The following is a 25,119-nucleotide window of genomic DNA, read 5'->3' on the forward strand; positions in this document are numbered from 1 at the left end:
AAAATAGAGTTTTAAGACCTAGCATGTGTGCTGTATGAGTTATTATGGTAATTTTACCATGTGATAAAGCAAGTAGAAGGCCAGAAAGTAGAGTGTCATGAGCAGATAGAGCTTTCTACTCTGATCTTGATCAACAATTTACCCTATAGACCCCATCCTGAATCTTGCCTGGTTGATGAACAAATAAACTGAAAGAGAATTTTTTTTATAACTCTTATTAGGGACCGGTGTGAAGCATTATATCAAGAAAATTTCAAGTGATAGTGCGAGTATTATACTTCATGAAAGGAAGGGACAACAGAAAAAGAGTTCGTTTCATTCAAAGAACACCTTGAAAATTCAAGACAAATCACTGAACGAGATCTCTACTCCTTTTCCTCCAATCCCAGCAATGAAGCATTCAAATCCACATGACTCAAGCTCTGCGATTACTTCATCGACAACTTTCCCTGAAAGTACTGTTTCACATGGTTAAGAAAATACAACAATATGTTTCTTCTGACGACAATAAGATGAATCCAAGCAGCAGTTTTCTTTTCTTATGGACTAGAATAAATGAATGCTGATATAAATATTATAAAATTATCCTCATTGGAGGGGGCAATGCATAAAATATGGAATAATGACACCATCCATGTTGAGTGCCTGAACTTCTCATATTGCTGCTAAGTTCAGGTTAAGTTATCACTTGAGTTCCCTAGTTTGTTTTTGTTTCAAGTTAGTCCCTATGAAAATGATAGAAAACAGATATTTTATTGACAGCATAGAATATAATAAACAAGGGAGAGTTGGGATCCCAAGTTAACAAGAGGACACAAAAAAGGTCTTCAGTTTTCCTTGAAATCAAAAGAAGAGGAGTGATGACATTTACACTAGCCCCTATTATTTTATTTGATCATATGTTAAAGTCAAATATCTTAAAAGGACCTAATTGTTACTAGATACTAACAGTATTTAATGTTGCACGTTTTCTTAAGGTACCAGCTCAAGAAAATGTATCACATGAGAAACCTATCCACATTTGAAATCAACAACAAAATTTAAGGAGATTTGACCAAATCATGGAGATCAACCCTTAAATAAATAGCATACTGAGAGTCCTACCAACGAACTCCAAAAACATCAATACTCATAAGAAGGAAATAAAAAGGTATAAGTGAGGGCAGATGAAGAATCATACTATAAGATTCCATATCAGAAAAAGGATACAGTTAGGCAACAGTGTAAGAACACAGCCTCCACCTCCAGCTCCTGTCAATTTGGAAATTAGCTTGTATTTCAAGCTAGTCCGGAGAACGGTTTCGATAGATGCATGGCTTACACCCATACATTGAAGTAAACCTTGATTCATTTCCATCAATTCTGCCAACTTCTCTTCATTCTCAGTTAGGGACACCTCGTCGTGAATTGGTGACTGAATAAGGATTGATAACTCATTGCTGATAGAATTGACAGCATTGAACACTGATTTCATTGCATCAGGATGTCTAATGGCCCTTTCTGAAACACCAGCAACTAAAGCCTTTGTGTTTCTTCCAACTTTTGTGTTTGTAATAAGCATTTTCAATGCCATATTGGATTTAATGAGAGTCAAATTTCCTGACCTGAACTTGATCATGCCCCCTGATACATAAGATTTTCTTGTATGAGAGAGACAAAACAAAGACTTCTGTTACTTTAGAACTCTAACAAACAAACAAGTAATTTGATGTGAATTGTGATTTGAAACCGAATTCCAGCAATGAAATTACACACACGCAAACTGATAGAACGCCAGTATGGTGACTCTACTTTATTGATATTCAAACTTAATTACAATAAGAAATGAAAAGAAAATCAAAGAACACTGCTAGGACAGCAATCCTTCCCTAACCAGAACACAAGACTTCCAACAAAGCAATGAAAACAAAGCAATGAAAACAAGATCAAAACAGAAACGTAATTACAGAAAAATAAACCAGAGCGATGGAACCTGCTACTACTACTCCTCCTATCTCTCAAGGAGTGAGATAGTCCTGATTTTCCTCCACAAAATTATGCGCCCCTTTCTCTCTGAATCTTCCCTATTAAAACTCCCCCCAATCCTAGCTAACTGCTGAGCCCACCATTCAGTTTCCCTAATCCCGCATTTCCCTCCATCTCACAGGCCAACTTCCCCTTATTTCTATATTTATATGTGAAAAGTACTGGTGGCTTAACACTACTTTCCTCCACTAAATCCACCTTGTCCTCAAGGTTAGTCAAGGAACTGTTGCTTGAAGTCATCACAAACTTCCCAAGTGGCTTTGTGTGGGGTAAACCTTTCCAACTGATGAGCACCTCCCAATCCATTGTACTAGGATTCTTCCTGTAGCCATACACTTCTTCTGGTTGTGTCATCCATTCATGGGTTTCAGTCAAGTAAGGTTCAATCGGCTGGACTTGAGTATAATCCCCTAAAGCCTACTTCAATTGAGACACGTGAAAAACTAGGTGAATGGCAGCTGTGGTCGGCAACTCCAGCTTGTATGCTACTGGCCCGTACTCCTCCAATATCTTGTAAGGCCCAAAATATTTCGGTGATAGCTTCTCATTGCATTTTCTTCTTAAAGATACCTGCCGGTAGGGTCTAAGTTTTAGAAAAACCATGTCACCAACTTGAAAATCATTAGCCCTCCTCTTCAAATTTGCATTCTTCTTCATTTTCTTCTTAGCCATGCATACGTGTTCTTTTAGGGCTCACAAAGCTATGTCTTCGTCTTTCAGCTGCTGGTCTAATGCCAAATTGAGTGTTTTCATGTCCCCAATAATAAAACAAGGGAGTGGTAACCTTCCATATACCGCTTGGAAAGGGTGATGCCAATAGATCTGTTGAGAGTGGTGTTATACCAATATTTAGCCTAGTGCAGCCAATTCATCCACTCTCTCAGCCTTTCTCCAGAAAAACATCTGAGATAAACCTCAAACCCTCTATTCACCACCTCGGTTTGTCCATCGGTTTGTGGATGGTATGCCAAACTTCTATGGAGTTTCGTTCCAGCCAACCTGAATAGCTCATTCCAGAAGTGACTAACAAATACCCTATCTCGATTTGATACAATTGATCTCAGGTATCCATGTAATCGAACAATTTCCTTTACAAACACTTCAGCTACTGATTTAGCCGTGTAGGGATGTTTTAGGGCTATGAAATGGGCATACTTACTCATCCTATCCACTACTACAAATATTACTTCATATCTAGCCAACTTGGGTAAACCATCTATGAAATCCATAGATATGTCAGTCCATATAGTATCCGGTATCTCTAGGGGGTGAGCAATCTTGCTGGTGATAAAGCGAATATATTATTCCTTTGGCAAATAGAACACTCCTCACAGTACTTCTTACTGTCTTTCTTCATTTTGTCCCAATACAAATCTCCAGTAATCCTCTTATAAGTTCTAAAAAATCCCGAATGTCTACCAAACACCGAGTCATGATATGTATGTAAAATAGTTGGTAATAAAGAGGAAGTCTTGGATATAACTAACCTTCCCTTGAATTGTAACACCCCTTTATGTATGGTGAAGTTGGGTATGTCATCTGGATGTTGCTCCACTATGCTTTTGATCTCCTTTAGTCTAGGATCATTCTCCACTTCTTGTATAATAGCCAAGTCTATGAGGGCAGGACCAGTAATCTAATTTAGATGTACAGTAGGTGACACCCTTGACAATGCATCGGTTGCCTTGTTCTCTAACCCGGGCCTATAAACCTCTTCAAAAGAATAACCCAACAATTTGACTATCCATTTATGGTATTGTGGCTGAATTACACGTTATTCCAGCAAGAACTTAAGAGACCTCTAATCAGTTTTCACGATGAACTTCCTTCCCAATAAATATGGTCTCCATCTCTGCACGGCAAACACCACAACGATCAATTCCCCCTCATATTCTGGTCTGGCCCTATCTCTTGTGCTCAAAGTTCGGCTAAAGTATACAATAGGTCACTTAGCTTGAGTCAGAACAGCCCCAACTCCATATCCAGATGCATCTGTTTCGATTTCAAATGGTAAGTTAAAATCAGGCATGGCCAACACGGGTAAAGTCATCATGGCCGTTTTCAACTTCTCAAAAGATTCATTTGCTTCTTCATTCCACTTGAAAGCTCCATTCTTCAATAGTTGGGTAAGCGGGCCTGCGGTACTGCCATAATTTTGCATAAACCGGCGATAATACCTAGTCAAACCCAAGAAACCTCTTACCTCTCGCATGTTGGTTGGAGTTGGCCATTCTTTAATGGCTCTAATCTTCTCGGGGTCCACCTCCACTCCTTTTTCAGATATGACATGTCCCAAGTAACCGACCCTCTCTTTAGCAAAACTACATTTGGCTAGGTTCGCATACAATCCATTTGCTCTCAAAATTTCCAACACCAATTCCAGATGTTGCATATGTTCTTCCAATTCCTTGCTATGACTAAGATGTCGTCAAAGAAAACTAATACAAACCTTCTCATATATGGTCTAAAACCCGCATTCATTCAAGCTCGGAAGGTAGAGGGGGCATTAGTTAAACCGAAAGGCATGACTAAGAACTCGTAATGCCCTTCATGAGTGCGAAAGACCATCTTTTCCACATCCTCTTGATTCATTCTGATTTGATGATAGCCTGCCTTCAAGTTGATCTTGGAAAACACATTGGCACCGTTCCATTCATCAAACACTCTTCAATGATTGGTATAGGAAACTTGTCCAATATAGTGACATTGCTAAGTGTTCTGTAATCGACACAAAACCGCCAACTTCCGTCTTTCTTCCTTACCAATAGTACAAGACTTGAGTATGGGCTGGTGCTGGGTCGAATAATTCCCGAAGCCAACATCTCATCAACTAACCTTTCCATCTCTTCCTTTTGTTGATAGGCATAATGATAGGGTCTCACGTCGACTGGATTGGTCCCTTGTTTTAAATGTATATGGTGTTCAATTCCTCTTTTGGGAGGCAAAGTTTCAAGCCATTCAAATACATCTTCAAACTTTCTCAACAAAGGTGAAATAGCATCGTCAACTATAAGCTCACTCTCTTCCTTGTACAACTCTTCCATTGCTACATTCCCTTTAATTGCTTGGCATTCCACCAAAAATCCTTGGTCTTCACCCACCCATGATTTTACAATGCTCTTCAAACTCACCCCTTTCTTGGTGAGGCTAGGATCCCCTCTAATTATCACCTTTCTTCCCTCACGCTAGAATGTGATAGACCCCTATCATCCAAACATAGGGTAGAAGAAAGAAAAGCAATTAAGTTTACTTGTAAGTCTGATAACAGAAACTGTTACAATCAGTTAGCTAAGTCAGTTAGGATTTCTGTTAGAAAAGTAGTTGGGTCTGCATATGATAAATAGCCATAGAAGACGAGTAAATAGGGAGGGAAATCTTATGAAAAAGTCTTTGGTTAATTCTTGAGAGATAGAATAGCCAAGAGAGAGAGTATTACTTGTAATTGAGCATCACTATCAATAAAAAGAGATTGTGATTGAATACTAGAAAGAGTTCCATCAGAATGTCATTACTAAATGTTTCCAATCCACCTCTGTTACCCCAAGGGAACATAATCAATGCATTTCGAGAATCACATCAACTCCCCCAAGCTCCAATGGTAAGAGGCTATCCACGACCTTCCAGTCTCCCAACAAGACTTCTACCTTTCCAAAAATTCCCTTTCCTTTGATAGCTACCCCTAACCCAAGAATAACTTTATAACTAGATGTAGATTTCAATGGCAGATTTAGGTCAGAAACTAATTTCTCAGATATAAAATTGTGGGTGGCCCAACAGTCTATCAATACTACCACATCTTCATTCTTCACTTTACCCTTCACCTTCATAGTACCTGGGTTTGTCAGCCCCACTATTGAATGAATGGATTAAATTCTCTACAATATCTACCTCAATGGTGTTTTCTTTAGCTACTTCGCCTTCCACTTCTTCCTCAATTATTTCAAACTCTTCTCCATCTTCTCGAACTACTAGCATCTTCAATTCCTTTTGTTCTTTAGCCTTACAACGATGCCTTGCATAATATTTCTCGTCGCATTTAAAGCACAGTCCCTTTTCTCTCCTAGCCTGAAATTCAGCATTCGACAGTCGTTTTGAAGGACCCTCTCTCCGGTTATCCGTCGTTGTTACTCCCCTAAGGGTGATCGTCCTCATTGGAGTGGTTCACCAATTGTGGCTGTTGCTGATTTGGTTTCTGTATTGTCCTTGGCTTTGGGCAGATTATATTGGAATTTACTTCCATACACACTAATAAGCCCACATTCCTTCCTTACTCTCTCCCTATTCTCAATCTTTAAGGCTAGTATCATCATTTGGGCTAGCCCACGAGGTTCCAACACTTCTACTTCAGTCTTTAACCATGGCTAAGCTCATTCATAAACGCTCTTCTAGCACCACTGTCTGCAGAAAAGCCACCAGAGCTAAGTACTTGTCGAACCAATTCCGATATTCCCACAGTGGTTTCCTGTTTGATCGTCAGGAACCTTCCCACCAACGTGCCATCCCTAATCATTCGGAACCTTGTCAACATCTTCTCCTTCAAGTCATCCCAACTCTTAAACGATTCCTGCTCATCCTATGATCGATACCAGTTAAGGGCCAGACCATCGAAGCTTATAATGGCTACTGACATTTTCTCGGATTCAGTGAGGTTATGGATTTTGAAATAACAGTTTGCTCTGAATAACCAAGAATCGGGATCCGTTCCGTTGAAGATAGGCATCTCGACCTTCTTAAATTTTCTCCGATCAAACGTCTTATTGTCATCATTCCTCCGATCAGTTTTCGGCTCCCCTGTCATCATCTCAATCGCTAAATCAGTCCCCGTCGCCACGCTCGGAGAACCTTCTGTTTTGATCGCTGTAGCTGCCTTGTCCTGGATGATTCCCTCAATATATTTCAGAATAGTTGTTGTTGTAATTGTTGTTTCTCCATCTGCACGTTAATATTCTCAATGCTCTTTGAGATCAAGGACATATTCTCTTCCATTGCAGGTAACTTCTTCATCTCTGTCCTCATCTCCAGAATCTCTTGCTCAACAAAGTCTAGTCTTTCTTTGCTCTTTTTAGCCATCTCCTTGCGTTTGCCCAGATTCAGTTTCTCTGATACCAATTTGATAGAACACCAATATGGTGACTCTACTTTATTGATATTCAAACTTAATTACAATAAGAAATGAAAATCAAATCAAATAACACTACTAAGATAGCAATCCTTCCCTAACCAGAACACAAGACTTCTAAATGAAAACAAAATCAAAACAGAAACGTAATTACAGAAAAATAAACCAGAGCGATGGAAACTGCTACTACTACTCCTATCTCTCAAGAAGTGAGATAGTCCTGATTTTCCTCCACAAAATTCTGCGCCCCTTTCTCTCTGAATCTTCCCTGTTAAAACTCCCCCCAATCCTAACTAACTGTTGGGTCCACCATTCAGTTTCCCTAATCCCACATTTCCCTCCTTCACCTCACATGCCAACTTTCCCTTATTTCTATGGTTATATGTGACAAGTATTGGCGGCTTAACACAAACACATAAAAAAATTGGCGCAATTTGATTAAATGGTCCAAGTAACCCAGTGATTGAAACATATTATTCAGAACATCATAAACTTATCGTACTTGAAATTTCCATTCGGATAGCATGCTATCTCTGTACTCTGAAAAAGTTCTATGATACAATTGGATTACTTTTTGATATTCCTAAATCTTAGCCCTTGACACATAAGACTTAATCAGCTTTCATAGTGGTATAGAGTAAAGTCAGTTCTTGAGCAAGAACGCCTAGCAGATGCGAAGTTAGTTCTTAAACAGTCCACTTTGCTTCAGAGACAAATAAAATCCTATAAAGTATTGCAGTAGCCAACAAAAAACTACAACCTTCAAACAAGCAGTTGAATAAAAGTGGAAGATTGAAGAAAAATGGATTTTGCATACCATATGTGCTCACTGTGTTGTCTATTCCAGAGGGTTTTCCATGGATTATCTTTTCACCCTCAAAGGCCCACTTGTTCAACAAATCTAGTTCATCTTCTTTATATATCATCCATCCATGATGCTCCCGATCCACGTTCACAGAACCTGATAAAGCAAGCAGAGCAGCTGATAGGGCAACGCAAAACGCGGCTGATGATCCCAAGCCAGATCCAAGAGGAAGCTCAGAAGTGATGGCCACCTCAACAGGCACAAATCTGAAACACAAGGGAGCAGACACTGTGAAATGGAGACTGCACCGATTAAAATCTGTCAAACCTTTCATGAGTGAAATACATACCCTAGAATGGAAGAACAGAGCCAAAGAAATGCTGCCACTCCAGAAGCAAGTCCAATTTTCGCCTCCGGAATGTTTTGATCCTCGACCAGAGATGCAATTGATTTCAAGCACTCTGCAGGGCATGTTGTGGGTGACGAGATGGCACCAACAAATACACCCAAAGCTTCCCTGACTCTACTAACTGGCCATGAAAACTCAAGTTCCAGGTCCTTCAGTTGGAGTTTCACAATATCATTCTCGTCTGATAAGAAAGCATGTAAATTGATGAGGAAAAGGGAGTACAAAATACTAGAGGGATGAGATGTTCATAAATTTTTCAATCATGAGAAGCAATCTGTGACAACCTATTAAACCATGAGAAGCAATAAGCTATTAAACAAAGGCATATAGCTGTTCTGACACCTTCTACAGCAACAATTGTGCATCTAAATTCATTTCTATCTTCACTTTTTCTTGAATGCTAAGAACAAGAGTTTCAAGCAAATTCACACATGCAAATCAAGTAACACCCGAATGTGAATATGGTTGTAACATGAACAAGAAAAATACCCAGAAAACTGAAAATTAGAACATAACTACAAAAGGCTACAATGCTTTCCTACCCAGATTAATAACCCATAAAATGAAATGGGTTCATTGAATCAAAAACCCATAGAAATATCATCAATCATCAAATGGGTATCCAGCAATATGATCACCCAAATGAAAGACACTGACAATCCACAAATCCACCTTCCAAATCATACGTTCAGTACCAAACACCCATATAAAAGTCAACCCAAATAAGAGATAGAGATAGAGAGAGCACCTGAAGAACTTGGCAATCTAACTGAAGCTGTAGTGTAGAGATCAACAGAAGCGGCAACGGCGGTGGATCCATGGACAACGGCATGTTCACCGGCGAGTATGATTTTTCCGGGAGCTCTGGCTTTGACTTCCATTATTTTCTAAAGAATTTCAATAGAGTTTTCTAGCTTATTCTGGGTGTCTCTACTCTGTGTAGCACAGCATTCGAAGCAAATCGTTGAATTGACAAACTGCCGCGTCGATCATTGAAACCAATATGCTTTCAATAATATTTTTTTCCCCATTTCTTTTATTCTCCTCATGATACATGTGACTTCCTTGCTCAACAAAAGCTTCAATAAATGTCAAAACACTGCTTCGTTGTTTTGTTTGTTTCCCCGAGAGATTGTTGGTTTTCACGATGTGGGTATGAATCTACTTCAGATGCACTCATTTCTAAAATGCTTTTAAGAAGGAAAAAAAATAAACTTTGTTGGTTTAACTTTTGGGTCTAATTTAATTGTTCTTTTAAACGATCTGATTTACAGTATATATAAAATTTGGAGAAACTTTTTTCTATGCATTATATTTTTGAATTAATTCTATATTCTAAATCTAAGTTTTATGATAATTTTTTTTTATTTTTTTTTAATATATATAATTATAAAAGGTACACCATTCTTGAATTAATTATATCTTATTGGAATTAAAATATACACAATATTAATGCAAATGGTTTTTCATTTACCCACTATATAATTAAAGCACGGATGTGAAGACTTGAACTATCTTATTAATTCTAATTAACAATATACATTTAAAGATTTGGAACTTGAAAAATTTTTGTAAAATTTTTTCTACTATATAAAAGATTCCATTGATTTTTTCTACCAAAGTTGTAATTGAAAAATTTGTATCTATCAAATAGATTGTGTAATGGGACAAGATTGATATGTCGATCATTTAACAATAATGTTGAAATAACAATGGGCAATTATGTAGTAAAACAGATTTTTCTTCCACGAATACCACTAAACCGCCAAACAATAATAGATATCCATTCAAGTTCAAGAGAAAATAATTTCTCTTTCATTATGCTTTGTAAGGACAATTAACAAAGCACAAGGACAAACAATTCCTAATGTTGGAATATACCTTCCTAAAAAATGTGTTTTCTCATTAACAACTTTTTGTTGCACTATCTAAAGAAATTTCAATGAAGACAACAAAAGTTTGGATCAAGTCCATAGACAACAGTGATCAAATTGTACAAAAAATATTGTTTATAAAAGAAATCATTTTTTTTATACATGAAATCTTACATTTAGATTCTTATATTTTAATTTAATTATCGTAACTTCTTCGATATACATATTATTTTATTACATTTTGAATTTTGCATCTTTAAATTTTACACAACCTAAACATACACACGCAATGTTTACTATATTGCTACACATTATATGTGTCATGCACATGTCTTTCACTAGTATTATATAAAAGTTTAAAAGCTAAGAACTACGACTACCTATAAAATTGTTGACACTTTTATTTTAATAATATCAAATTTTGGATGAAAATTAGTGTAGAGTTAATCCAGAACAATGCGGCGACTCGGCCAGAAAGGCTTTGATGACTCAACAATTTTCATTTTGAAGTTAAAAAAAGTCTAATCGAGTTTTGAACGTTTATTAAAGTTCATTAGTTGTAATGTAACTTTCAAAATAATGCACATATGCTTTAAACAAAGGATAATGCGGACATGATGGAGCGGAAGGATGCCTCCTGGTGTGCGAAAGAGTTTTGGACAGTAAAGTGCTCTATGACATCACCAGAAGGCTTTGTTTAGGACTGGGTCATTCCATATTAACTCGTCATCTGTACACAAATTCCATCCATTCAATGTCTATTTAGTTTCTCTTCTATACAATTAACTCAAATCGATTTTGGCTAAAATCAAACCTGAACCGACCGTTTTTCCATCTGTGTTGATGGCTGATGGCTCTAGTAAGCAGCCAATCTCAATAAGAGAAGTATTAATATGTAGTTACAAGATTCTCAAAATTCAAATTCAACAACGAAAAGTTAAAGCAGACAGCTTAACAGATGCCAACTTTTAATTATATTCGTACTGAAAGGTGGGGAGATAACACAAGACTTACTTTCACAAAAATAATTAAAATGCGTAAGAGCTTGTTTAATCATCATCAGGGTCATTGTCAAAGATATACAAGTATGGAGTTACAGATTTGAGTCCAAGATCTTCTTCGTTAGCCACGCTCAGCACTATAGGCTCGTTCCAACCCAACCGTTGCAAGTAAACTGAATCATAGGCTTCAATGTTCAAACCTGAAGCAAGAAATAGCTCCAACTCGAGCATGAATCGATCAGCTCTTGCCGAAAGGAATGGCTTTGCAGCATCAAGAATCGTTTGGCTAAACCTCTTCCTCTTCAGTTCAGGAGTTTCTGTTTGATACTTAGGTTCATTTCTTTGAGGAGAAAAAAACAAAGAACAAGAAGCAGATTTCAGAGAGTAATCAGTTATCATATCTATGCATACTTACATTCATGTGGATAGGGGATAGGTCATAGTAAGAGAGATGAATGAAAATGAGTTTTGAACAATTCTACATGTCAAGCCAAAATGAATAGCATTGAAGAAAAAGAAAAAAATATCAGCCCCCGAACTCTCTAGTTTGTAACAATTTTGTCTATCTACTTTCAAATGTGTAACAACTTAGTCTTTTAACCTTTAGTATGTAACAATTTAGTCTCCGTACTTATCATAATGATTTAGTCAGAGTGTCATTTTTTATTAGGTAACATCTTAATCTTTGTAGTTTACAAGCACATGTGATCCCTAACTAGTTTATCAAGTTGCAAATAGAACAATCTGATCTAAAACATTACAAGATACAGCACAAAATGCAAAAGAACTTGTAGATATAGCAAAATTTAGATAAGCTCTCAAAGTCTGTTAGTGATAGATTATATCGTTGATAAGAGTCTAGCATTGATAAATTTTATAATTCTTTAAAAATGTTATTACACACTTAATTATTAACCCCAAAAGTGCTACTGATTGCATATACTTGGGTCAGAAATTCCATTAATTTTTTACGGTACTTATATGGTATGGACACTATATTATAAAAACTGCTCACAGGGACTTATTACAAACTAAAACTTAGGGACTAGCCACGAAATTGGTGTTTTTAACCAAATTTTTATTTGACCAAAGTATAGAATCTAATGATGGATGATTATTAGTATTACCTACGAAAAAATGAATTAATTAAACCAACAAAGTGATGCATAATTATGTCAACATCTTCTTCCTGTAAAAGTGAATAAAACTCTATCAGTGATCATCAACAATGAACTGTACTACAGAGAAACAGAATAGATAAATCAAGAAACTATGCAATAGAAACGGTAACATAAATCTACCACCGCTATCTCATTTCGTCTACAGTAATCCCTTTTCTACTAAAACAGAGTTCTCAATTCCTCACAGATAAAGGAAGTTGCACATCTTTACCTAATCTTGTCTACTTCCACAATACACATAGGTTTCCTCACCATTGAAATAAAATAAAGTTCTTAAATCCTCAATCAACAGACAAACCCCCTCATCCTTAGAAGGACAACCCATCCCAAAGCCCACTATGCCACAAATGGGAGAAACTCCATCGCTGTCCTACCTTTTTACGTGCCTATGTGGAGGGGAGATTCGATCTTCGTCCAGGGTGAATTTCATTCATTATGAGCTCAAAAGTGTAAGCCTGATTAGTGGGGTCTTAAAAAACTCACTAAAAAACTCATGAACTCAATGAATGATCGGCCATTCCATATATGCTTGAAGCAAGTAGGCGACACTAGTCAATGATTTCTATGTTTCAATAGGATACCAATTACTTGGATAATTGGATGGCTTTGTTAGAAACTATTGGGATGATTTGCAGAAAAAATACTTTCTAGGTTTGTCTTGTGTCTCATTAACAAATGGTCCATTATTGATGGATCAACAGGGACATTTTGTAATTAAGAATTTCATTAACTACTAGGAGCAATGATAGAATTCATTTCCCCAAGAATCCGGCTGTAGGAATGAAAAGCTCCCTCCCTTTACCATCCACCTATTTGGTCTTGACAATTGAGAATGTTGTTTGATATTGGAGGCAAACAATTCTCCAAGGAAAAAGGGGGCCAAAGGAAGCAATATCCCATAGAAGTATAAATGTGATGTAAGAAAATAAGACACTAACCTGAATCAAAGCTTGAAGTTCCCTCTTCAACCAAACTTCAAGCCACTGGTTTGCCTGGAGATACTTCTGTAACTTCCAATACCTCTGTACATCAAATATGTCATTCAAGAAACCTACATGCAGACAATTAGGGAAATTCACAAATCCAAGTAACCAGATGTAAATGTTGGAGCATCATCACATAATAAGTTGAACGATAAACAAAAAACGACCTGGTTCAGTATAGTAGCACTGTAATCTATACTTATGAGCTTTTGATAAGATAAAGCTGCAAATAGCATTAATAATAGCCGTAGTCAATTAAGGTAGAGAAAATAAAAATAGAAGAACTAGGGGAAATGTCAACACGAAGATACCTATCCTGGAAATCTGGATTAACATAATGTCTTTGGAAATGGTGTCCATCTAACCCATGTATTATAGATGAACTTTTTGTCTGGTGATTAATTATACGAAAATAAGAAATGCAATACTAGAAGTATGGAATGCTAAAGTAAAACAAGATTAACGGGGGAAGATAAATTGAACCTTGCATAAAGGACATTTAATGGAGGAAAGTCTGCAGGAGCGCTTCCCAGAAACCACTTTGGTCCATTGTACAATGCAATTGTAACAAAAGTTATCTGCAAGACAGATAAATAGAGTTAAAAGATAAAACCATTCAAACTTCTCGACAAACTTTATCGACATTCCTCTTTTTCTAAATGGTACGTTGTACTCAACATGAATGAACAAATAGACTCTTTAGAGTTAACTAAATGATCAAATTCACCAAAACTTTAAGGTTTAAACTTTAGAAATTACTGGTAATCAACATGATACCAGACTAATATTCATGCCTAGACATAAGAAAGTATATTAAATTTAAATTAAATGAACATATTCATCTCAAAGATAGTAGAAGAGTTCATCAATGATTACATTCAACATATCCAAGAAAACTAACGCATTCTCGCTGCTGTTTCTGTTTTCCATTTCATCAAGAAGATGATGCCATAATGACACTCAAAATTCCTTGCTTAAAGTATACAGCCACTAAAGAACTGTGTATATTAAATCAAATTAAGCATCTCCAGAAGAACTTTTTTTTCCGCTCAAAGCTAAGGAATTAGCTAGTTCATCTCTATAACAAATGAATTCAGTTAATCATCATACAAGATACTATAATCATCAAACAAGTTCGTTCATCAAATACGAATAACAGTGGCAGAAACCTTGATAATTGGGGGAAAAGCTAAAAGCTAAAATCTCCGAATAAAAGGAGAACAGAGTGATTCTCAGTTCATCTGTTGATACAGTAACATGTAAAGGATTATTTCCAAATGGGTCACTACAGGAATCGGAAAAAAGAAACCCCGATTCATAAAAATGAATAAATTTTCTAAATCAATTTCTATTTAGATGACAGGAAAATTCAAGAAAAACGAAAGAAAGATCAGATTAAGAGAAATAAAGACTTACGAAAGCACTTATCGAGATAGGAAGATTGATTTATGGGTCCAAGGCAGATCGGGCAAGGGTCCGTATAGTCCGAAGTGGAAGTGCTTGTCTTAATCTCCATTGACGCAGTGCTCTGCAATTCCATGGACTTCTCCGACATGGGTTTACAGTGAACGACAACTCGATTAAACGACAAGTCGACTTTTAATATATACACACATAAATTATAATAAATTATAAATTTGCCCCAAAATTTCCGACTTTTAACGGAAGGAAAAAACTTCTAAATTTTGTTCTAAATTATAGTTAGATTAAACAGGTTTTTTTTTTTTTTTAAAAAAATAGAACAAAATCTTAAAACAATTTTTTTTAAAAAAAACATATATTCTCGCTACGTGAAATAACAAAAATACCCCTAAAATATCGGTCTAAATGATCTTGTAAAAAATCTAAATGATATTATACCCTTACCAAATTCTAAACGAACTTGTACCCAACTTAAACAATCTTGTAACTACTCTAAATGATTTTGTACCAAATCTAAACATCTATTAGTGGTATATCTCTCTTCCTATTTGGGTAAGACAACATCCTTTAACTATTGATACACGATCATTTAGATCCTATACCACTATCATTTAAATACTAATATCATTTAAATCTTGTACCAAGAAAAAAAAACAAGATAGAAATGAAGAAGAAGGGAGGAATTATGGAAAAAGAAATGAAGAAATTAATAAATATTACATAAATAGTCGTAATATTATAAACGAAAGAAGCCGTAATAATATGAAAAATTAATAATGTGGAGAGAAGATGAATAAATCTTAAAGAAAAATAAAGAAAATGAAGTGAAAAATGATCCGCGTTATTCAAAGATATATTTAAAATTTATAAAAATAGTACGAACTTTCTTATTTTGTTATCTAAAACGTAAATATTTGGGTTTATTATTATATTTATAAAAATGAACTTAGATTAAATTATAATTTTGTCTCTAGAATTCCAAAGTGTGTGATATTTGGTTTATTTTTTTGCTATATTTCAGTAACCCTAAATTTCAACCTATTTTTTTGAAGAAAAAATTGCCTAAAAAATTTCAATTTTTTTGCGAACTCCAAACGCCAAAGTATGTGGATCTCAACGGTCATTTATACGTCATCTTCTCCTCTATCTCTCCCTCCCAAAAGCAACGCATCAAACTAAAATGCACACCACAGCCATAGCTTCTTCTTCAAGTTGCTCCATTTTCTTCAACCCTCTTCTCAATTTCACCCTTTCAAATCCCATAACTCCACCCAAATCCCCATTCATTTCGACCTTTGTAGCAGTTTCCGATGGATTGCAGCCTCAAACATTGACCATTTGCGCTAGAAAGAAGAAGAGAAGTCCTGGATTCCAGAGATCAACCAAATTAGTGCTTGAATTGGCTTCTCTCTTAGCCTCCAATATCAAGATCTTACCGCCACCTCTGGATTTAGTCGTCGCGGAATTGAGTGGAGGAGATGGAAACGGAGGTGGTTCGAGGCTGTGGAGGGGTTTTGGTGGAGGTGACTATGATGGATGGAGAGGTAAAAGGAAGAAGACGCCATTGTTTATTGGGTTTTTGATGGTTTGTGGTTTGGTTTTGTTGTTTGTGACTGATTTTGAGATCAATGAGGTTTGTGGGATTCTTGGATTTGCTGTATTCAGTGTTGCATTGATTCAATTGTGGCAGAAAATCGGGATTTCGAAACATTTTGTTTTGGGGTTTGGCCTTTTTGGCATTTTGATTGCCTTGGGATTGAGAAGATCTGAAGTGCAAAAATGGGTTAGGAAATTAGGGTTTTACAGTCCAAAGATGAAGAGTTTGAGAAGAAAACTTAAAGGTAGGAGAATCTTCTGAGCGAGCTATTCGATAAAGAATATGTTATCTAATAAGCATTTTTTTTCTTCGAATGAGATTATAGCGAGGGATTTAATAGATATATCCCCTTCATATCTTTAACATAATTCTTACTCGATGGTTCACTTCCATAATCTTCAATCTCGCATTTCTGATTGAGAACGAAGATAATGAACCAGAGTTATTACACTATTTTGAGTTTCTTGGAAAAATGCAAAACCATGAAGGAGTTGAAACAGATTCACAGTCTGATGATCAAAACTTCAGTCGTCAAGAACATAATCCCCTGCAGCAGACTTATTGATTTTTGCGCAAATTCCGAACTGGGTGACATTGAATACGCCAGAACAGTATTCGATCAAACTGATCAGCTAACTGTCTACGTCTGGAACTCGATGATTAAAGGGTACTGCAATGGCGGTGACAAGTTTGGAGCTCTGTTTATGTATGAAGAAATGCAGCGTAAAGGCTTCTACCCGGACCATTTCACCTTCCCTTTTGTGTTGAAAGTTTGCTCTGTAATCGATCTTCTTGTGTATGGACAAAGTGTTCATAATCGAATCGTGAAAACTGGGTTTGAATTAGATGTGTACACTTCTTCTTGTTTGCTCAATATGTATGTTTCTTGTGGAGATTTGAATTCTGGGCTTAAGGTGTTTGAGTTTATTCCCAAATGGAATGTGGTCGCTTGGACTTCCTTAATTGCAGGGTTTGTGAACAATGATCAGCCCAAAGAAGCTTTGAGATTGTTCAAAGATATGGAGAATGAAGGTGTGGAGCCTAATGAAATCACCATGACCACTGCCTTGGCTGCAGCTGCTCGTTGTAGGGATATCCATACTGGGAAACTGGTCCGCTATCGTCTTCGCCAACTTGGTTTGGATCCATTTCACACAAACTCTCGCTTCAATGTAATACTTGCAACTGCAATCATGGATATGTATGCAAAATGTGGCAAGTTGGTGACTGCACGGAATCTGTTTGACAAGATGCCTCAAAGAAACTTGGTTGTTTGGAATTCAATGATCAGTGCTTTTAGTCAATATGGTCGAGGAGCAGAGGCTTTGCGTCTTTTCGTTGACATGGAACTGGCTGGGTTTGTTCCTAATAAAGCAACGTTTTTGAGTGTGATAAGAGCTTGCACCCACCTGCGGTTTCGATCAACAGGACAAAGTTTACATGCTCGTGTGTTGAAAGCAAATTTCCATGAGTTTGTTGCCATTGGAACTGCTCTTATGGACATGTATGCCAAATCTGGAGATGCAGATACTGCATTGAAGATCTTCAGCAAGTTGAGGAAGAAAGATGTAATGGCGTGGACAACGATGATATCAGGCTTAGCAATCCAAGGTAAAGGCAAAGAAGCGCTGAATGTGTTCAGAAGAATGGAAGAAGAAGCTGAAGTTGCTCCTGACCAAATCACCTACATAGCAGTTCTATGGGCATGCAGCCATCTCGGGCTGGTCGAAGAGGGTCGGAAACATTTTACTTCCATGATGGAGGTTTACGGTATTGAGCCTACCATGGAGCATTATGGCTGCATGATTGATCTTTTGAGTCGAGCAGGCCACTCCGAAGAGGCCGAGGAGCTCCTGGTGAAAATGCCAACGCAGCCTAATGCAACTATCTTGAGTTCTATTCTGAATGGTTGTGAAATGTATGGAAATGTAGGTCTTGCCAACAGAGTGAAAAGTCACATAGTAGAGTTGAAGAATTCTAGTAGTGGTGTTTATGTTCTTTTGTCAAATATTCATGCCAAAGCTTGTAATTGGGAGGAAATGAAGCTGGCTAGAGATATTTTAAAGCATAAAAAAATTGGGAAAACACGTGGGAACAGTTTTGTTGAAATGAACTGACTGCCTTAGTAGCTGATGCATGTATTGGATTACGAAAATTCCTTCTTTGTTTAAATGAAAAATCAAATATCTGATACGTTATTAGATGATTTTATTATACGTTATTAGATGATTTTATTATTTAATTCTATTGGTCCGTGTAATTATTGTGCAGTATCGGCAATGTCTACATGGAAGATGGTTTATGATAGAATACAAGCAGTATTGTGCAGCCACCTCCAACAATTTCTTCTCACAAACATATCTCTTTGAAAAAAAATCTAAGAGTAAATAATTTTCTCTCAAACGGCAGCCAAAATGCCACAGTACTGACATCAGAAAACACAGATAAATGCCTGGATGTAGCAACCTCCAGGGACAGGCACAAATGAGTGCACCACATGTATAAAAAAAAAAGGCACGAGTTTAATGTTGATTGATGTGCTTGGACTATCAAAATCTGTGAGGCCTGGTCTGTGCTTTCAAATGGATATTACGTGATTTTGGACATCTGGGAGTATACATGAGGAAGACAGAGAACAAAGACAGCAAAAGAAAAAAAAAATCCTTAAAATAGAGGAGGGTGTGACAAGAGGCCACTAAGGCGTCCAAGAGAAATTAGAAATTAGATACCGTGGGTTGGAAGCCAAAACAAAAAACAAAATTGATCAAATTTAGTGTTAATTATAACTCTGACAGATAATTTGATTTCCAAATCGCTGACATTCCCTCGTATATTTATGGGATTTCCTCAGAAAACAGATAACCAGAACAACACAAGCACCGTTATGAAATATGAGGTACGCATATTTGCCATTTCCTTGTATCATGGCCAACTTCAGAGAAACAATAACTCATTTATTTATGTTTTAATTCAGTATATATGGTTTTCAAAGGGAAATAAAAGGATAATATCGGCTATTTAGCTTAAGAGTTAAAACAAAAATCAATAAGGAGAAGCAACTACAAACATTGATATGGACCAAGGGAATTTGAATGCGTCTTAAAAAATATAAAAATTCCCTAAACATTTTCTAGAAGTAGGGCAAATTTCAGGTCAATACTTCTATACATCTAAGCAAAACGTCATCATGGTTCAACACTACTTTGACAGATTGCTAAGGCAAAAGAAAAGGGAAGTCTGAAAATATCTACTTTCGAAATAGGAAATGACCGTTTTCCCCCTCCAAATCTTTCTAAAATAGGCATATTAAAGAACTCATGAACTCATGAACTGAATCTTTGGTGAAAGCTTTCAACAAGACTCTATGGAGGGAAAGAAACAACTGCCTTTTGGAAAGCTAAGCCTTATTATGACTTCTTAGACTAGCTGCTCTTCTCTGCTGTTGGTGCAAATGTACTAATTTTTTAAACGACCATAGTCTGAGAATCTCCCTGATTTTATATCCAAGTAGAAGACTTTTGTAATCCACTCTACATGGTTGGAAAATTCTCCTTCCCTTTTTCAAGGAAGTGTAATGAACAAGGTCATCTCTGTCTTACCAACTATTTGATTTCATGCCAACCAAAGTATTGCAGTAGCCAACAAAAAACTACAACCTTCAAACAAACAGTTGAACAAAAGTGGGGAGATTGAAGAAAAATGGATTTTGCATACCATATGTGCTCACTGTGTTGTCTATTCCAGAGGGTTTTCCATGGATTATCTTTTCACCCTCAAAGGCCCACTTGTTCAACAAATCTAGTTCATCTTCTTTATATATCATCCATCTACGATGCTCCCAATCCACGTTCACAAAACCTGATAAAGCAAGCAGAGCAGCTGATAGGGCAACACAAAACGCTGCTGATGATCCCAAGCCAGATCCAAGAGGAAGCTCAGAAGTGATGGCCACCTCAACAGGCACAAATCTAAGTACTTGTGAAACCTATTCCGATATTCCTCCACCACGAGTTCCTGTGTGATCGTCAGAAACCTTGCCACCAAGGTGCCATCCCTAATCGTTTGGAACCTTGTGAACATGTTCTGCTTCAAGTCATCCCAACTCTTAAACGATTCCCGCTCATCCTGTGATCAATACTAGTCATGGGCCGGACCGTCGAAGCTTATAATGGCAACTGACATTTTCTCGGATTCGGTGAGGTTATGGATTTTGAAATAACAGTCTGCTCTGAATAACCAAGAATTGGGATCCGTTCCGTTGAAGATTGGCATCTCGACCTACTTAATTTGCTCAGAACAAACATCTTATGGTCATCATTCCTCCAATCAGTTTTCGACTCCCCCATCTTCATCTCAGTCGCTGAATCAATCCCAGTTGATTCCATCAATATATTACAGAATAGTTTGCTGTTGTAATTGCTGTTTCTCCATCTGCACGTTAATATTCTCAATGCTCTTTGAGATCAAGGACATATTCTCTTCCATTGCAGGTAACTTCTTCATCTCTGTCCTCATCTCCAGAATCTCTTGCTCAACGAAGTTCAGTCTTTCTTCGCTCTTCTTAGCCATCTCTTTGCATTTGCCCAGATTCAGTTGCTCTGATATCAATCTGATAAAACACCAGTATGGTGACTCTACTTTATTGATAGAAATGAAAAGAAAATCAAAGAACACTACTAGGATAGCAATCCTTCCCTAACCAGAACACAAGACTTCCAACGAAGCAATGAAAACAAGATCAAAACAGAAAACGTAATTACAGAAAAATAAACCAGAGCAATGGAAACTGCTACTAATACTCCTCCTATCTCTCAAGAAGTGAGATAGTCCTGATTTTCCTCCACAAAATTCTGCGCCCCTTTCTCTCTGAATCTTCCCTGTTAAAACTCCCCCCAATCCTAACTAACCGTTGAGCCCACCATTCAGTTTCCCTAATCCCGCATTTCCCTCCTTCATCTCACATGCCAACTTCCCCTTATTTCTACGGTTATATGTGACAGTATTGGTGGCTTAACACAAACACATAAAAAAATTGGCGCAATTTGATTAAATGGTCCAAGTAACCCAGTGATTGAAACATATTATTCAGAACATCATGAACTTATCGTACTTGAAATTTCCATTAGGATAGCATGCTATCTCTGTACTCTGAAAAATTTCTATGATACAATTGGATTACTTTTTGATATTCCTAAACCTTGGCTCTTGACACATAAGACTTAATCAGCTTTCATAGTGATATAGAGTAAAGTCAGATCTTGAGCAAGAATGCCTAGCAGATGCAAAGTTAGTTCTTAAACAGTCCACTTTGCTTTAGAGACAAATAAAATCCAATAAAGTATTGCAGTAGCCAACAAAAAACTACAACCTTCAAACAAGCAGTTGAACAAAAGTGGAAGATTGAAGAAAAATGGATTTTGCATACCATATGTGCTCCCTGTGTTGTCTATTCCAGAGGGTTTTCCATGGATTATCTTTTCACCCTCAAAGGCCCACTTGTTCAACAAATCTAGTTCATCTTCTTTATATACCATCCATCCATGATGCTCCCGATCCACGTTCACAGAACCTGATAAAGCAAGCAGAGCAGCTGATAGGGCAACGCAAAACGCTGCTGATGATCCCAAGCCAGATCCAAGAGGAAGCTCAGAAGTGATGGCCACCTCAACAGGCACAAATTTAAAACACAAGGGAGCAGACACAGTGAAATGCAGACTGCACAGGTTAAAATCTGCCAAACCTTTCATGAGTGAAATGCATACCCTAGGATGGAAGAACAGAGCCAAAGAAATGCTGCCACTCCAGAAGCAAGTCCAATTTTCGCCTCCGGAATGTTTTGATCCTCGACCAGAGATGCAATTGATTTCAAGCACTCTGCAGGGCATGTTGTGGGTGACGAGATGGCACCGACAAATACACCCAAAGCTTCCCTGCTTCTACTAACTGGCCATGAAAACTCAAGTTTCAGGTCCTTCAATTGGAGTTTCACAATATCATTCTCGTCTGGTAAGAAAGCATGTAAATATATGAGGAAAAGGGAGTACAAAAAACTTGAGGGATGAGATGTTGATAAGTTTTTCAATAATGAGAAGCAATCTGTGAAAAGTAACAATTAAACCAAGATGTAGAGGTCACAAAGGCATATAGCTGTTCTGACACCTTCTACAGCAACAATTGTGCATCTAAAATTCATTTCTATCTTCACTTTTTCTTGAATGCTAAGAACACGAGTTTCATTCAAATTCACACATGAAAATCAAGTAACACCAGAATGTGAATATGAATGCAACATGAAGAAGAAAAATACCCAGAAAACTGAAAATTAGAACATAACTACAAAAGGCTACAATGCTTTCCTACCCGGATTAATAACCCATAAAATAAAATGGGTTCATTGAATCAAAAACCCATAGAAATATCATCAATAATCAAATGGGTATCAACGAATTAGATCACCCAAATGAAAGAAACTGACAATCCACAAATCCACCTTCCAAATCATATGTTCAGTACCAAACACCTATATAAGAGTCAACCCAAATAAGAGATAGAGATAGAGAGAGCACCAGAAGAACTTGGCAATCTAACTGAAGCTGTAGTGTAGAGATCAACGGAAGCGGCAATGGCTGTGGATCCATGGACGACGGCATGTTCACCGGCGAGTATGATTTTCCCGGGAGCTCTGGCTTTGACTTCCATTATTTTCTAATGAATTTCAATAGAATATTCTAGCTTATTCTGGGTGTCTCTTCTCTGTGTAGAACAGCAATCGAAGCAAATCGTTGAATTGACAAACTGCCGCAGATTCGTCGATCATTGAAACCAATATGCTTTCAATAATGTTTTCTCTCTCTTCATTTTCTTCATTTTCATCACCTACAGAAAAATCTTCCATAAAAAAGGAGAAATCAACACGCACAGAAGAACAAAGCAAGAAGAAGGAAGCTTGAGCTTTCTCTGTAAAACCCAATCACGAAAGGAAGAAATGAAAAGGGCATAAAGAAAAAAAGTAACCCTTTTACATGCAAAAGTGTGGCCTTTTTGTACGTGGCAGCTGCAACAGAATATCTTATCTAAAAAGCATTTTTTTTTGTTGGGTCGGGTTGGCAAAATTTAGTTTCTAATCTAATCCAATCCGTAAACTATAGATTAGATTGGATTGAATTGTCCGATTGCATTATTTTTTTTCAAATTCAAAATCATTTTTGGTTCTACAAGATTCTACAAAATTAATTACAAAATGTAAATGTAATTACAGTATTTTCTACAAAATTGTAATTACAGCATCATAAAATCAAGGTTCTACGATCAGCTAAATTAAAAGGTAGAAGTAAAGGCGTTTCTTGTTCTTTTGTTTTTTTATTTTCTTTTCTTTAAAAATAAGATACTAACAATGATGTAAAAAGAGGTTTGTAAAGTATTCAAATAGGATCTTTATGATATAAAATCAATTTGTACTAACCTCAAGATGGAAGGCGAGGGCCGAACTGACGGTGAGGAGGAGATAGACGGCGTCACGGCGAGGATGAGGAGACCGGCGGCGAGAATGAGAAGACGAACTTGAAGGCCGATGAGATATAGGATTCGGATCGACGTGGGTCTGTGGGCGAAAATGAGATGGAAATCGATCGGACAGAGAGAGACGAAGGAAAGCAGAAGACGAATCGGCGTGGACTGGGCGCGTGTTTTTACTTTTCAGTTGAACTTTATATTTTATTAAAAATATAATCTAATATATAATATTTATTTATATATTATATGTTATATTAATTTAGATTCGGTATATATCGGTTGAATAGTCCGAATTTTGGAATTGATCGGGATTTGATACCTATATCCCCTTCGTATCTTCAACATAATTCTTACTCGATAGTTCACTTCCATAATCTTCAATCTCGCATTTCTGGTTAAGAACGAAGATAATGAACCAGCGTTATTACACTATTATGAGTTTCTTGGAAAAATGCAAAACCATGAAGGAGTTGAAACAAATTCAAAGTCTGATGATCAAAACTTCAGTCGTCAACAACATAATCCCTTGCAGCAGACTTATTGATTTTTGCGCAAATTCCGAACTGGGTGAAATGAATATGCAAGAACAGTATTCGATCAAATTGATCAGCCAACTGTCTACGTCTGGAACTCGATGATTAAAGGGTACTGCAATGGCGGTGACAAGTTTGGAGCTCTGTTTATGTATGAAGAAATGCAGCGTAAAGGCTTCTCCCCGGACCATTTCACATTCCCTTTTGTGTTGAAAGTTTGCTTTGTAATCGATTGAGTTTATTCCCAAATGGAATGTGGTCGCTTGGACTTCCTTAATTGCAGGGTTTGTGAACCACGATCAGCCCAAAGAAGCTTTAAGATTGTTCAAAGATATGGAGAATGAAGGTGTGGAGCCTAATGAAATCACCATGACCACTGCCTTGGCTGCAGCTGCTCATTGTAGGGATATCTATACTGGGAAGCTGGTCCGCAATCGTCTTCGCCAACTTGGTTTTGATCCATTTGACACAAACTCTCGCTTCAATGTAATACTTGCAACTGCAATCATGGACATGTATGCAAAATGTGGCAAGTTGGTGAATGCACGGAATATGTTTGACAAGATGCCTCAAAGAAACTTGGTTGTTTGGAATTCAATGGTTAGTGCTTACAGTCAATATGGTCGAGGAGCAGAGGCTTTGCGTCTTTTCGTTGACA

General features: G+C 37.1%; 5 protein-coding genes across 7 annotated transcripts; 2 read left to right on the top strand and 3 right to left on the bottom strand.

Annotated features, from left to right (window-relative positions):
* Nucleotides 1-189: 189 nt before the first annotated feature.
* LOC103495132 (mevalonate kinase) lies at nt 190-9,550 on the bottom strand. Of its 2 annotated transcripts, none has more exons than XM_008456603.2 (5): nt 9,107-9,550; nt 8,299-8,539; nt 7,962-8,215; nt 1,210-1,623; nt 190-458 (listed from the first exon to the last, which is right to left on the bottom strand). In XM_008456603.2, the coding sequence occupies exons 1-5, from the start codon at nt 9,237-9,239 to the stop codon at nt 340-342; spliced, it is 1,161 nt and encodes a 386-aa protein (XP_008454825.2). In that variant the 5' UTR covers nt 9,240-9,550; the 3' UTR covers nt 190-339. The 2 variants fall into 2 exon arrangements, with proteins under 2 accessions (XP_008454825.2, XP_050940685.1); XM_051084728.1 differs by having other exon boundaries at nt 190-449; nt 9,107-9,514.
* LOC103495150 (mevalonate kinase-like) lies at nt 7,769-24,092 on the bottom strand. 2 transcript variants are annotated; one of them, XM_051084729.1, is made up of 4 exons: nt 22,983-24,092; nt 22,179-22,419; nt 20,073-20,384; nt 7,769-7,904 (listed from the first exon to the last, which is right to left on the bottom strand). In XM_051084729.1, exons 1-3 carry the CDS (start codon nt 23,113-23,115, stop codon nt 20,075-20,077), a joined length of 684 nt encoding a protein of 227 aa, XP_050940686.1. In that variant the 5' UTR covers nt 23,116-24,092; the 3' UTR covers nt 7,769-7,904; nt 20,073-20,074. The 2 variants fall into 2 exon arrangements, 1 of the variants encoding a protein (XP_050940686.1); XR_007820981.1 differs by lacking the exon at nt 7,769-7,904 and adding an exon at nt 21,842-22,079 and having other exon boundaries at nt 20,241-21,025; nt 22,983-24,091.
* Nucleotides 11,170-14,994, bottom strand: LOC103495144 (uncharacterized). Its single transcript, XM_008456611.3, has 7 exons — nt 14,814-14,994; nt 13,881-13,975; nt 13,709-13,788; nt 13,565-13,620; nt 13,353-13,465; nt 12,361-12,422; nt 11,170-11,573 (listed from the first exon to the last, which is right to left on the bottom strand). Exons 1-7 carry the CDS (start codon nt 14,950-14,952, stop codon nt 11,282-11,284), a joined length of 837 nt encoding a protein of 278 aa, XP_008454833.2. The 5' UTR covers nt 14,953-14,994; the 3' UTR covers nt 11,170-11,281.
* LOC103495165 (uncharacterized) lies at nt 16,000-18,631 on the top strand. The gene has a single exon (XM_051084730.1). It carries the CDS (start codon nt 16,000-16,002, stop codon nt 16,675-16,677), a length of 678 nt encoding a protein of 225 aa, XP_050940687.1. The 3' UTR covers nt 16,678-18,631.
* On the top strand, nt 16,848-18,631 carry LOC103495159 (putative pentatricopeptide repeat-containing protein At3g05240). Its single transcript, XM_008456631.2, has one exon. The coding sequence runs from the start codon at nt 16,848-16,850 to the stop codon at nt 18,531-18,533; it is 1,686 nt and encodes a 561-aa protein (XP_008454853.2). The 3' UTR covers nt 18,534-18,631.
* Nucleotides 24,093-25,119: the final 1,027 nt, after the last annotated feature.

The sequence above is a fragment of the Cucumis melo genome, chromosome 5 (assembly GCF_025177605.1).
Source record: "Cucumis melo cultivar AY chromosome 5, USDA_Cmelo_AY_1.0, whole genome shotgun sequence".
NCBI classification, from domain to species: domain Eukaryota; kingdom Viridiplantae; phylum Streptophyta; class Magnoliopsida; order Cucurbitales; family Cucurbitaceae; genus Cucumis; species Cucumis melo.